The 12,499-nt window shown below is 42.1% G+C and overlaps 1 protein-coding gene across 1 annotated transcript in view; it reads left to right on the top strand.

Annotated features, from left to right (window-relative positions):
• Nucleotides 1–12,499, top strand: part of tmem67 (transmembrane protein 67) — a 145,966-nt gene that overhangs the window by 32,141 nt on the left and 101,326 nt on the right. The window contains exon 10 of the mRNA XM_059978620.1: nt 6,428–6,493. Within this exon, the coding sequence (XP_059834603.1) occupies nt 6,428–6,493 (66 nt within the window). The remainder of the gene's footprint in view (nt 1–6,427; nt 6,494–12,499) is intronic.

The raw sequence follows: 12,499 nt of genomic DNA, 5'->3' as shown, positions 1-12,499 counted from the left end.
TGTGGGCCTCCTCTGGCTGCTCCAGACTTAATTTATATGGACTCACTTATGTTCTGAATGCTATTTGCTTGCTTTTATTGTTTGCACAATTTGTTTTTTTCCCCCTCTCTGCACATTGGATTTTTAATGGATTTTATTTTAATGGGTTCTTTGGGTTTCTTATTTTGTGGTTGTCCGCAAGGAGATAAATCTCAATGTTGTATAATTTATACATACTTTGATAATAAATGCACTTTGAACATTACAGTACCTACAAAAAGTGTTCACCGCCCCCCCCCGAAAGTTTTCATGTTTTATTGTTTTACAACATTGAATCACAGTGGATTTAATTTGGCTTTTTTGACATTGATCAACAGAAAAGACCTTTTTGGGTCAAAGTGAAAACATATTTCTATAAATTACTTTAAATTTATTACAGAATATTTGATTGCATAATTACTCGCCCCCTACAAATCAGTACTTAGTAGATGCACCTTTGGTAGCAATTACAGCCTTGACTCTGTATGGTAGGTCTCTGTCAGCTTTGCACATCTTGACACTGCAACTTTTCCCCATTCTTCTATACACAACTGCTCAAACTCTGTCAGATTGCATGGGGATCATGAGTGAACAGCCCTTTTCAAGCCCAGCCATAAATTCTCAATTGGATTGAGGTCTGGACTCTGGCTTGACCACTCCAGAACATTAATTTTGTTGTTTTTAAACCATTTCTGTGTAGTTCTGGCTTTATGCTTGACTCATTGTCTTGTTGGGGAAAAAAAAATCTTCTCCCAAGTCACAATTCTCTTGGAGACTGCATCAGGTTTTTCTTCAGGATTTCCCCATGTTTTGCTGCATTTACTTTACCCTCTACTTTCACAAGCCTTCTAGGACCTGCTGTAGTAAAGTGTCCCCACGGTATGATGCAGCCACCACCAGGCTCCACAGTAGGGATGGATGTGTTTTTGATGATGTACAGCATTTAGTCTGATGGCCAAAAAGCTCCACGTTCATTTCATCAGACTACAGAACCTTCCTCCAGCTGATTTCACAGTCTCCCACGTGGCCTCTAGCCAAGATTTCATTTGAGGTTTTTTTCCAATAGTGGCTTTCTCTTTGCCACTCTCCCATAAAGCTGTAACTGGTGAAGCACCCAGCAGAAATTATAGTTTGTGCAGTCTCTCCCATCTCAGCCACTGAAGCTTGTAACTCCACCAGAATTGTCATTGGTTTCTTGGTGGCCTTTCTCACTTGTCCCCTTCTTGCACAGTGACTGTTTTTGAGGACAGCCTATCTAGGCAGATTTAGATATATGGAGAAATGTAAGGTGGGGGGTTATATGGGAGGCATTGTTTAAGGGTCGGCACAACATTGTGGGCTGAAGGGCCTGTACTGCGCTGTATTGTTCTATGTTCTATGCTGTGCTACATGCTTTCCATTCCTTGATGATTGACTTAACTGTACTCCAAGGGATATTCAGTGACTTGGAAATGTTCTTGTATCCATCTCCTGACTTGTGATTTTCAATAACCTTTTCATGGAGCTGCTTGGAGTATTCTTTTGACTTCATGATGTAGTTTTTACCAGGATACTGACTCACCAGCAGTTGACCTTCCAGATACAGGTGTATTTTTACTACAATCAATTGAAACACCGCGACTGCACTCAGGTGATCTCCATTTAACTAATTATATGACTTCTAAAACCAATTGGCTGCACCAGTGATGATTTTCTCTGTCCTATTAAAGGAATGAGTACTTATGCAATCGATTAATTTGTGTTTTATATTTGTAATCAATTAAGATCACTTTGTAGAGATCTGTTTTCGCTTTGACACAAAAGAGTTTTTTTCTATTGATCAGTGTCAAAAAATGCCAAATTAAATCTGCTGATAGCAGATTTAAAAAGACAAGATATTTTCAGAGTTTTTATAATGAAGTGAGCTTATGAATGTTTCTTGATTTCCACTGATTATATTGGAGGAAGATTCCCATGTGACAGAGCAGCAAACTACAATTTCTGCATTTTAATTTAATTGGATATGGTATACTCCAGAAGCTGCTGTCAGATTTTAAGGCCATAAAACATAGGAGCAGAATTAAGCCACTCGGCTTATGAAGTCTGCTTCGCCATTCCATCATGGCTGATTCATTATCCCTCTCAACCCTCTTCTCCCGACTAACCAAGAAGCTATCAACCTCCACTTTAAATATACTCAATGACTTGGCCTCCACAGCCGTCTTTGGCAATTAATTCCACAGATTCACCACTCTCTGGATAAAGAAATTCCCTCTCATCTCTGTTCTAAATGGACGTCCCTCTATTCTGAGGCTCTACTTGTGTCCTAGGTGCTATGTTTTTTAACTCCAAAACGTAAAACCAATCAAAAGAAAAATATGGACCTGGAAATAAACATGCCCACTTTGTTCTTAGCTTTTAATAAAGCATACATATATGTCATGGTGCCTTGATGACATACACTATTCACATATTTATAACCCATACTGAATTATGCGAACAACAGTAGGCAAAGGGCTGTCAGTGACCTGATTTCAAAAGAAAAAGATGCTGAAAGCATCAGTCAGTTTCGACCAATCTGCCTCTAAGCATCAAGGGGAAAATCCTCTTCACTGTAAAAGGACAGAGGTTGGCCAGCTAACTGGAGAGGAACAAGTACATTGAAAGCAGGAATTCCATGGTTTCCCGGGTGTTTGGAACATACAAGCATGATATGGCAACAGATATGGCAGCTAGGAAGGACAAAAGAAATCCCTTTGTGATCTTCCTGGACCTTGACAATGCATTTGGCTCAATTCCCCATGCACTCCTCCGGGAAACGTTTGATTCTTCCAGATACCAGAGCCCATCACAACACTGGTGAAATTATATGTCCAAGCCCTGCAATTTTGCTTCACAACATTAGATTTTACCATAACATGGCAGAGACTGGAAGGAAGCATTATGGCAGGTTCACAATCTCCACCCCTGGCCTTCACAGTGGAGGTCATTATCAGGGCTTCAAGATGGGTGGTAGGCAGTGAAAGAACAAGTGCTGGACTTTGTCTCCTCCCTGTCAGGATGTACATGGACGATGTAACAACATTGACCACTACTATTAACATGCACTAAGCGACTACTTGGAAAACATCAAGTGGGCTAGAATGTAATCAAACCCAGCAAGTCACGGAGCTTCTCCATATTCAAGGAAATGCTGAAAGACATAAAGTTCTTCATCAGTGATGACCCAATTCCAACAGTGTCTGAACAGCCTGTCAAAAGCCTGGGTAAATGGTACAATGCCTGCCTCATGGACGAAGAACATGTGCAACATCTAAAGCAACACATCGCCAACGGCCTGGATAACATTGAAAAGACCATGCTGCCTGGAAAACTGAAGGTCTAGTGCTTACAATTTGGACTCCTCCCCGGTGATGTGGCCACTCACTGTCTATGAGGTCCCACTAACAACTGTGAAGAAGCTCGAGCGAACCATCACATTCATAAAGAAGTGGCTCAGTGTCCCAAGGTGTATCAATAACATCAGTCTCTGTGGTAAAGGAGTCCTTGAACTACCTTTCACTAGCCTTACAGAGGAATTCAAGTGTTCTAAGGTACTAATACAGATGACACTCAAAGACTCTTGTGACAAGACCATCAGTAATGCTGCATGGACCTTATCATCTGGGTGGAAATGGACCCCAGCTGATGTGGTACACCAAGCAACAGCAACTTAGGCATAGAGACATTGTGAGGCAAGTCCTACAGGGTAGATATAGCTTTGGTCTGACAGCAAGTAGACCCACCTGGGACAAGGTCACAATTCCAGGGGGAAAGAAGATGGTTGTCAAGGAAGTTTGATGACAGGGAGAGTCAGACAGAATTGCAAAAGCTGTCTCCCTGGCTACGCAGGGGCAATGGATGTGGTGGGAAAGCATTGAGAAGAGGAAAATCAGCTGGAAGGACATATGGGAGATGGAAGCAAACAGACTTAGCTTTCTCATCAGAGCTACATATGATGTGCTTCCCAGTCAAAAAAAAAAACCTCCATCAGTGGTTTGGTAAGGACCTGATTTGTGCCCTGTACTCAATTCTGGCAACCCTCATCCTAGCAAGCTGCAAAACCAGCCTCACACAAGGTAGATACCCATGGCATCACAACCAGGTCTTGAAGAGTCTGGCATTGGTAATCAGGACCAAGAGGATAGCAACCAACTCCTTGTCCCCTAGAACAATTAACACCCTGACAACAGCAGCATTCATCTGGGAGGGAGCAAAAAGACGAACAAGTCTACCTATTAAGCCAGAAACAGGACAGATGAATATGGTCCATGACTGGAAAATTGCTGGCGGATGTCTTTCCACCAGAAGTTGGCACCACCAACCTCAGGCCAGACTTGGTTCTCTGGTCCAATTCATTACAGATTGTCTACTCTACATTGTGAAACTCACAGTACCATGGGAGGATTCAGTGAGCACAAGAGGCTACGCTATGCAGATATAGCAGCTGAAGCTCGGCGACAGGGCTGGAGAAGCAAAGTTTGTTCATTGAATGTGGGGTGTAGAGGATTTATAGCTGCATCCACCATCAAATTGCTGAAAGACCTAAGGCAAGTCATCAGAGACAGCAGCAAGAAACAGTCAATGGCTTTGGGTCAAGCGAGGGCTCCAAGACAGCATCAAGAGAGTGGGAGGACACAACATGGAGTAACTCTGAAATGTTAGAAGTCTTCGTCAGGTCCTCCGGAGATGTAGTGGCTAATCAATGAAACGTTGAGGAAGGAAGGTGCCACTTGAAGAGCCCTGCGTGCCATTCCCAACATCAATGCAGTCTCGAGCAAATGCTCACAACCCATTGGCAAAAGGGATATTAACAACTTATCCTGTGTTTTTTTGATTGTTTTTACAGTATTACTCAAAAATTACTGGAATACATTATATCACCCACTATAGAAAACATCCTCTCCCCATCCACTCTATCTCAGCCTTCCAATATTCAATAGGTTCAAAGGTCCAATTTAATGTAAGAGAAATGTACACAATATACATCCTGAAATGCCTTTTCTTAGCAATCAACCATGAAAGCAGGAGTGCCCCAAAGTGTGAACGACAGTTAAATGTTGGAACCCCGATGTCCCCCCCCAGCTCCTCTCCCTCCCACACGTAAGCAGCAGCAAACAACAAACCCCCTCCCCCACTGGCAAAAAAAATATATTGGCACCTGCCACAGAGCACTCAAGCGTGAGCAAAACAATAACAAAGACACAGACTTGCAGTTACCCAAAGACTTTGCGTTTCATCTGGTATATGACATACCACAGGCTCACTCTCTCCCTAATAAGGGAGAAGGAGGTGTCTCTGTTTTCCCAGCTCAGTTTTCAATGAGATACCCTCATTCTTCTAAACTTCAGCAAGTACAGACCCAGAGCAGTCAAATGCTTCTCATACTTTAACCCTTTCAATCCTGGAATCATTCTCAAGAACTTCCTCCATAGTTTTTCCAATGCCAGCAAACCTTTTCTTAGATAAGGGGCCCAAAACTGCTCAAAGTCCTGCAAATGTGGCTATAAAGCCTCAGCAACACTTCTTAATAAAATCACTTATATTCTAGTCCTCCTGAAATGAATGCTAACATTGCATTTGCCTTCCTTACCATTGACTCAAACTGCAAGTTAACCTTTAGAGAATCCTGCACAAGGACTCACAGGTCCCTTTGCACCTCTGATTTTTGATTTCTTTCCCGGTTTAGAAAATAGTCTACACCTTTATTCCTTTCAACAAAGTGTGTGACCATACACTTCCCTGCACTGTATTCCATTTGCCACTTCTTTGCCCTTTCTCCTAATCTGTCCAAGTCCTTCTGCAGGTTCCCTGCTTCCGCAACCCTGCCTGGCTCTCCACATATCTTTGTATAATCTGCAAACTCTACCACAAAGCCATCAATTTCATCCTCCAAGTCATTGAGATATAATACAAACAGAGTGGTCCAATAATGATGCCTGCAGAACACCACTAGTTACTAACAGCCGATCAGAATAGGCCCCATTTATTCCCACTCTTTGCCTTCTACCAGTCTGCAAATTTTCTATCCATGCTAGTATTTTTGCTGTAATACCATGGGCTCTTTTCTTGTTAAGTAACCTTGTGTGGCACCTGTCAAAGGCCTTCTGAAAATCCAAGTAAGCATCCATTGACTCTCCTCTGTCTATTCTACCTGTCATTTTTCAAAGAATTCTAATAAATTTGTCAGACAAGATTTTACTTTTCCTGTTATTTTGTCCATTTTATCTTTGTGCACTGCTAACTTGATTATTATTTGCATCACAAAAGCACAGGTCAGTGAAAGTTTGGAGAAATCCTTGAATTCTGCAACAAAAATATTTTGTACCTTTGTAATAGTGGCATTATGTATATGCCAATTTGTTTGATTGTTTAATTATTGATTTTACAGTTGTGTCCTGATACCATATCGAAGCTGAATGCTGCTTATATTTTTGGAACCACATATCAACAAAGTGTGAGCATGATTAATGTTTATTTATTGATAATAGCTAACAAAGGTGCTATGCTAAGGGTTGTAAAGTTCAAACCTGTTTATTTCATATTATTTTCCAACAATGAACTATTCATGATACAAATGTAAAAAATATCCATTTATACAGCAATGGATATTTTCTACCTCAACTTTATACTTCATAGAATGATGCAGGCTGACTTCTCCTTACTGCATATCATCAGCTCCTCCATGGAAAGAGTCCAGTGCACCAAGTTTGTTAGAGTGCACATCACCAATGATCACACCTGGTTCCTCAACACTACCTAAACACAGCATCACCTCCACTTCCTGAGGAGAATGAGGCGAGCGAGACTCCCCATCCCCATGCTAATTATATTCTACTGGAGTACCATCCAGGGGTCCTGACCAGCTGTATCATCATTTGGTATGGGAATTGCAAGACATTCCTTGCAACAGGGCAATGAGACTAAGCAGATTAATGTTCCAGCACAGATTAAAACAGGCCGACAAGCCTGTTTTTGTACTGTAGTATTCTATGACTCTAACAGATTGTGAGAGAATCATTGGGGTTTCTCTCCTACCTGCCAGCCCCATACAAGACATATACCAGAAGAACAGTTTGTAGAGCCTTCAGCATTGTCGAGGACCCCTCCCATCCATCCCATGATCTCTTCCTCCAAGCAGGAGGAACCGCAGTTTAAGAACAAGGGCTGTGAGGCTGGGTAACAGTGTCTTCTCCCAGGTGGTGAGACTTCTGAACACTCTGCTACAATGCAGTACACAATATTTATGACAGTGCTGGTATATTATACTGTTGTATTTTCAACTGTATGTCATATTTGCAATTTATATTAATATGTACATCTACAGTATTTTTATTATCTCAGTATTACTGAGTAAATTATTTAGAATCTGAAATGTGACAGATACCTGTTTCTGCTGATATTATATGCCCACTTAAGCTCATACCCCCGGACACATTTCCTATCTGGTACCTATCTAACTATTTTTTAAACACCGAGAAAGGATCTAGTGCTTTCATGGCATGAATGATGAATTAACTCTTTCGGGCTTCCAGCTGGGTATGAGTAATGATTTTAACTAACGTTTCGATGACAAGTTCTGCCAACAGGTTCCTTCTGCTCATCACTACCACCTGTTTTCCTTATATTTCCACATTTCTGGAAGGATCATTAGGATCTTGAAGAATTACAGGATTAATAACATCCACAAAGCAGCAGGGAAGCTTAAATCACAGTGTATGTAGTTCAAAGATGACCTGGGACTCAGGATGGCTCACGTTTACAAGATTCCCTGTGAATGTGGAGCAGCGTATATTGGGTCAGGACACATGGAGGAAAACTGCATCAAGGAGCACAGGAAGTGTAACATTTTGGGTTACCTGGAGAAATTGACGGTAGCAGAACACTGCATTCGTAGTGGCCACAGGATTGACTTTGACGGCGCAAAACTATTGTGCCATGCCAGTGGCTTTTGGGATCACCTGGTGAAGGAAGATATTGAAATAAAACTAGAGGAAAAGAATTTTAACAAAATTGAAGGTCTCACTGTAAGAACTGGAATTCCGTTGTAAACAAGGTGGGACAGCGGAAACCTGATTGGATGACGACTAACCAATCAGGAGGATGGCCCAGGCATCATCCCTGAAGAAGGTGGCAGAGTTTGTCATCAAAATGTCAGTTAAAATCGATACCTGTACCCGGCTAGAAGCCCAAAAAGAGTTTATTCATCTTTTAAACATTGTTACAGTATCTGCCTCTACCACTTCTATTTTGCTCTCTTATGCTGACTTTTGGCTCAGCAACACCTATTAAGGGTGTTATGCATGTACCACAGCTCTGAGGGGCCGAAGGGTGTAGGGTAGCCCCCTCCTTTGTGAGAATCACAAGATCACTATTGACTTGGGTCAGGAGACCCAGGAAATGAGAGAGAGATGTGCGGAATGTCTTGTTCCCCCTCCCCCCCCCCCCCCCCCCCGGCGATATAAAGCTACGGGAAACGGCCATTGTCTCTTGGAGACGAACTTGTGTATTGCAATACTGTGCTATGTGGAAGCCCTCAGGCAAAGTGGGCTGGTTGAGGGAGGGATTGCCTCACCCCAACCTGATTGACATCTGAGACCCTGTGAGTCAGGATAAAAGAGGGTCTGTGGGAACAGCCCCTCAGACGCACCAGAAGAAACGCTAGCGATCCCGTAATAGCGGAAGCCAGTGGGAGGAGGCCACGTGCGTTCGGTTCCATTTGCCCCGGATCCGGTGGCTTTTAGCTAACAACGGGGAAACCAACTCCCCACGACTCGAAGGATTGACATCATAAAAGAACTGGGCAAGTTTAACCCATCTTTCTCTCAACCCCAAAACACTGCAGCTTGAACGAACTAACAGTGACTTTTATATTTTCATTGGACAATACATTATCCCCTAGACAACGATAGAGCTATTTCTTATTGATTATTATTATACCCGTGCTTTCAGATTTAGTATTGACGACGTATATTACCTGTATGGTTGCATTGATCTTATTTTTGTGTCTCTTTATCAATAAATTCTGTTAAAAATAGTACCATCAGACTTCAACGGACCTCTCTATCTTTGCTGGTAAGTGACCCAGTTACGGGGTACGTAACAAGGGTCATTTAGGGATGGGCAATAAATGTTAGCATTGACAGTAAGTAATATCTTCATGATTAACATTTATTTATTTTTATTGGGTTGTACGGGAGCATAATGGTTAGTGCAATGTTATTACAGCTCAGGCATTGGGAGTTCTGAGTTCAATTCCAGCATCATCTGTAAGCAATCTCTGTACGTCCTCCCGGGGGATTTTTGGGTTTTCCCCAGAAACTCCAGTTTGCTGCTGCGGTTCAAAGATATACCAGATAGGTTAATTGGTCATTGTAAATTGTCCTGTAATTAGGTTAGAGTTAAACTGAGATTGTCAGGGGTTGCAGAGCGGTGCAGCTCAAAGGGCCGGAATGTCTTAATCCGCTCGGTCTCTAAATAAATAAATAAAATTTTAAAATTTGCTTTTGCATCCTGTTTGAACTATTTAAAATTTATATACTTGATTAGTTGAATAAATTATTCATAAAACTGTAAACAGCATTTTTCACCCCTTTTCAGTCAGTAAAATACACACAGCATCCACCGCCCCCATGACATTGAATACTTGATGATGTCACAGCCATTCCTTGAGGTATAGTCAGCAACACAATGTCAAGGCGTTGGGTTTTTACTCACTTTTATTTTTTTGTGAACTTTCTAAATTATCTTACTAATTAAGATAATTACTAAGTTATCTTAATAATTATCTTATTAAAGTCTTAGGGGTGCTTATTGCCTTTAGCCCTGAGCACAAACTGCACTTCCGATAAGACGGTGGTGTGCTCGGACACAATGGCTTCTATGGGGCCAACCAAAAGTATTTTTAAAAAACATACTTTTACAGTCACAGGACCTTGCTGTACACTAAGAACTTAAAGTACTGCAGGTCTACCCTGTCAGTGAGTTGCTAATTGGCATAGAAACTAAAGAAGCTGGACTTTGTGTGGATCATGCTGCTGCCTGCGTTAGAGAGATGTTGGTGCACTAAGGCCATGCGCAGTCTTACAGCGAGTGATCATCTTAGTTGCTTTTCTTGTCAACGTTAGACCCCGTTGAATATGGTTGATGTGGAATTCTGCAAGCCCAATTCACTGTTCGTCGGCGAATGGTAGGGGTGGACTGCAGGGGAGCTGCTCGGTCTCAGTCGTAGTGAGGACTGTGGCTCAAGCCATGGTGTCACCTGTTTGCAGCCACCCTGGAGAGAGGCGAGAGTCGGTGCTCTCTGCTGGACTACTGGGTGCAGTGTGGTGCAACGTAAATGGTGGAGTCAGTGCTGCCCTCCACTGTTAAACCAGAAGCAGGCTATTCGGACCATCGAGTCTATATCGCCATTCCATCATGGGCTGATCCAATTCTTCCAGTCTTCCCCCCTACTTTCATCCCATACCCTTTGATGCCCTGGGTAATCAAGAACCTATCTATCTCTGCCTTAAATACACCTAATGACTTGGCCTCCACAAATGCTTGTGGCAACAAATTCCACAAATTTACCACCCCTTCACTAAACTAATTTCTCCGCATCTCAGTTCTAAAAGGATGTCCTTCAATCCTGAAGTCATGCCCTCTTGTCCTAGAATCCCCTACCATGAGAAATAACTTTGCCATATCTAATCTGTTCAGGCCTTTTCATAATGTTTCTATGAGATGCCCCTCATTCTCCTGAACTCCAGGAAATACAGCTCAAGAGCTGGCAGATGTTCCTCGTACCGTAACCCTTTCATTCCTGGAATCATCCTCCTGAATCTTCTCTGAACCCTCTCCAATATCAGTATATCCTTTCTAAAATAAGGAGCCCAAAACTGCACACAATACTCCAAATGTGGTCTCACGAGTGCCTTATAGAGCCTCAACATCACATCCCTGCTCTTATATTCTATATTTCTATGTCACAGTCTGGTTCATTAACTCCTCATTTCTGTTAATTTTCTTTTCCACAAGTTTTACCGGGCTCCTTGATTAAGGCACCTGATTCTGATCCGAACCATGAACATAAAATCTCCAGTTTACAACTACTCGGGGCTGAACTGTCACCTCAGCCAGTGCAGCAATGCACATTCCTGACTGCTGAGAATAGTGAACCCTAAATTGCTTTGGGAATTCTGTCATTTTCGTGTCCAGCTGAGAATTGCTGGCCGCTTGCTGCCACTCCGAGCCAAGATACGAGTTTTCTGTCGTAGCTGGGTTTTGTCGTCTCATGTCCAGCAGAGGATTGCAGGCCATTTTACCACAACTCCAAGCCAAGATACGAGTTGTCTGTCATTGCTGGATTTTGTCTTTATGTGTCCAACTGAGTATTGCAGGCCATTTTACCACAACTCTGAGACAAGATACAAATTGTCTGTTGAGTGTTTGGTTTTACTGTCTCATGTCCAGCTGAGTATTACAGGCCGTTTGCCACTATTCTAATTCCCAAGTCCAGGCTCCGTGTCCAGGGTCAGGTCCAGGCTCCGTGTCCGAGTCCAAGTCCCGGCTCTGTGTCCAAGTCCAAGTCCGGGTCCAGGCTCCTCTGGTTTGTTGTCCAACATTCACAACCACATAAGCATCTAATCCTTGTTCTTCGGCCTTCCTTGCAACTATGAATAAACACACTTCTGTTAATGCCACCTACGTGTCTGTGTCCTGCACTTGTGTTCACCTTCAGTCGTTCATTGCAATACTCTAGAAATGAATGCCAACACTGCATTCACCTTCTCACAACCGACTGAACCTGCAGGTTAACCTTTAGGGTATCTTGCACAAGGACTCCCAAGTCGCTTTGCATCTCTGCAGTTTGAATTTTCTCCCCATCTAAATAATAGTTTGCCCATTTATTTCTTCCACCAAAGTGCATGACCATACACTTTCCCACATTGTATTTCATTTGCCACTTCTTGTTCTTTCAACAGAAGACAAGATGTATTTAACTGCAACATTAATGGATTCAGGGACTTGGACTTTTTTTTTGTGTGACTGTATTTTACTTGTGTCTTATGTGCTATGCAAAACTGTGGGTAGTGTGTTTTGTACTTTAGCTCTGGAGTAACACTGTTTCATTTGGCTGTATTAATGGGTGTTCATGTATGGTTGAATGACAATTGAACTTGAACTTGAAAACCCACCCCCTAAAGATCACTCATTCAACATTAGCAGCCACTGAGAACACTTAGGAGGTTATTGATGAATGTTAGGTGAGGAACACAGAAACAGAAAGATAGACATGTTGAAAAAAAGAAAGTTTTTGGAAAAAAAAAGATAGAAATGCTGAAAAATATAAAGTAATGATGTGATCTAGAGGAAATAGGAGAAATTAAAAGCTGGAAGACTGCAGATAAATTTAAAAATGAGAAACTGAGATACATAAAGATGGTGGAGCTTAACATGTTCTAAAATAATACAGATCTTC

This window comes from Hypanus sabinus, chromosome 1, assembly GCF_030144855.1.
Source record: "Hypanus sabinus isolate sHypSab1 chromosome 1, sHypSab1.hap1, whole genome shotgun sequence".
In the NCBI taxonomy this organism is placed as follows: domain Eukaryota; kingdom Metazoa; phylum Chordata; class Chondrichthyes; order Myliobatiformes; family Dasyatidae; genus Hypanus; species Hypanus sabinus.
This window is presented reverse-complemented; position numbering and strand designations above follow the sequence as displayed.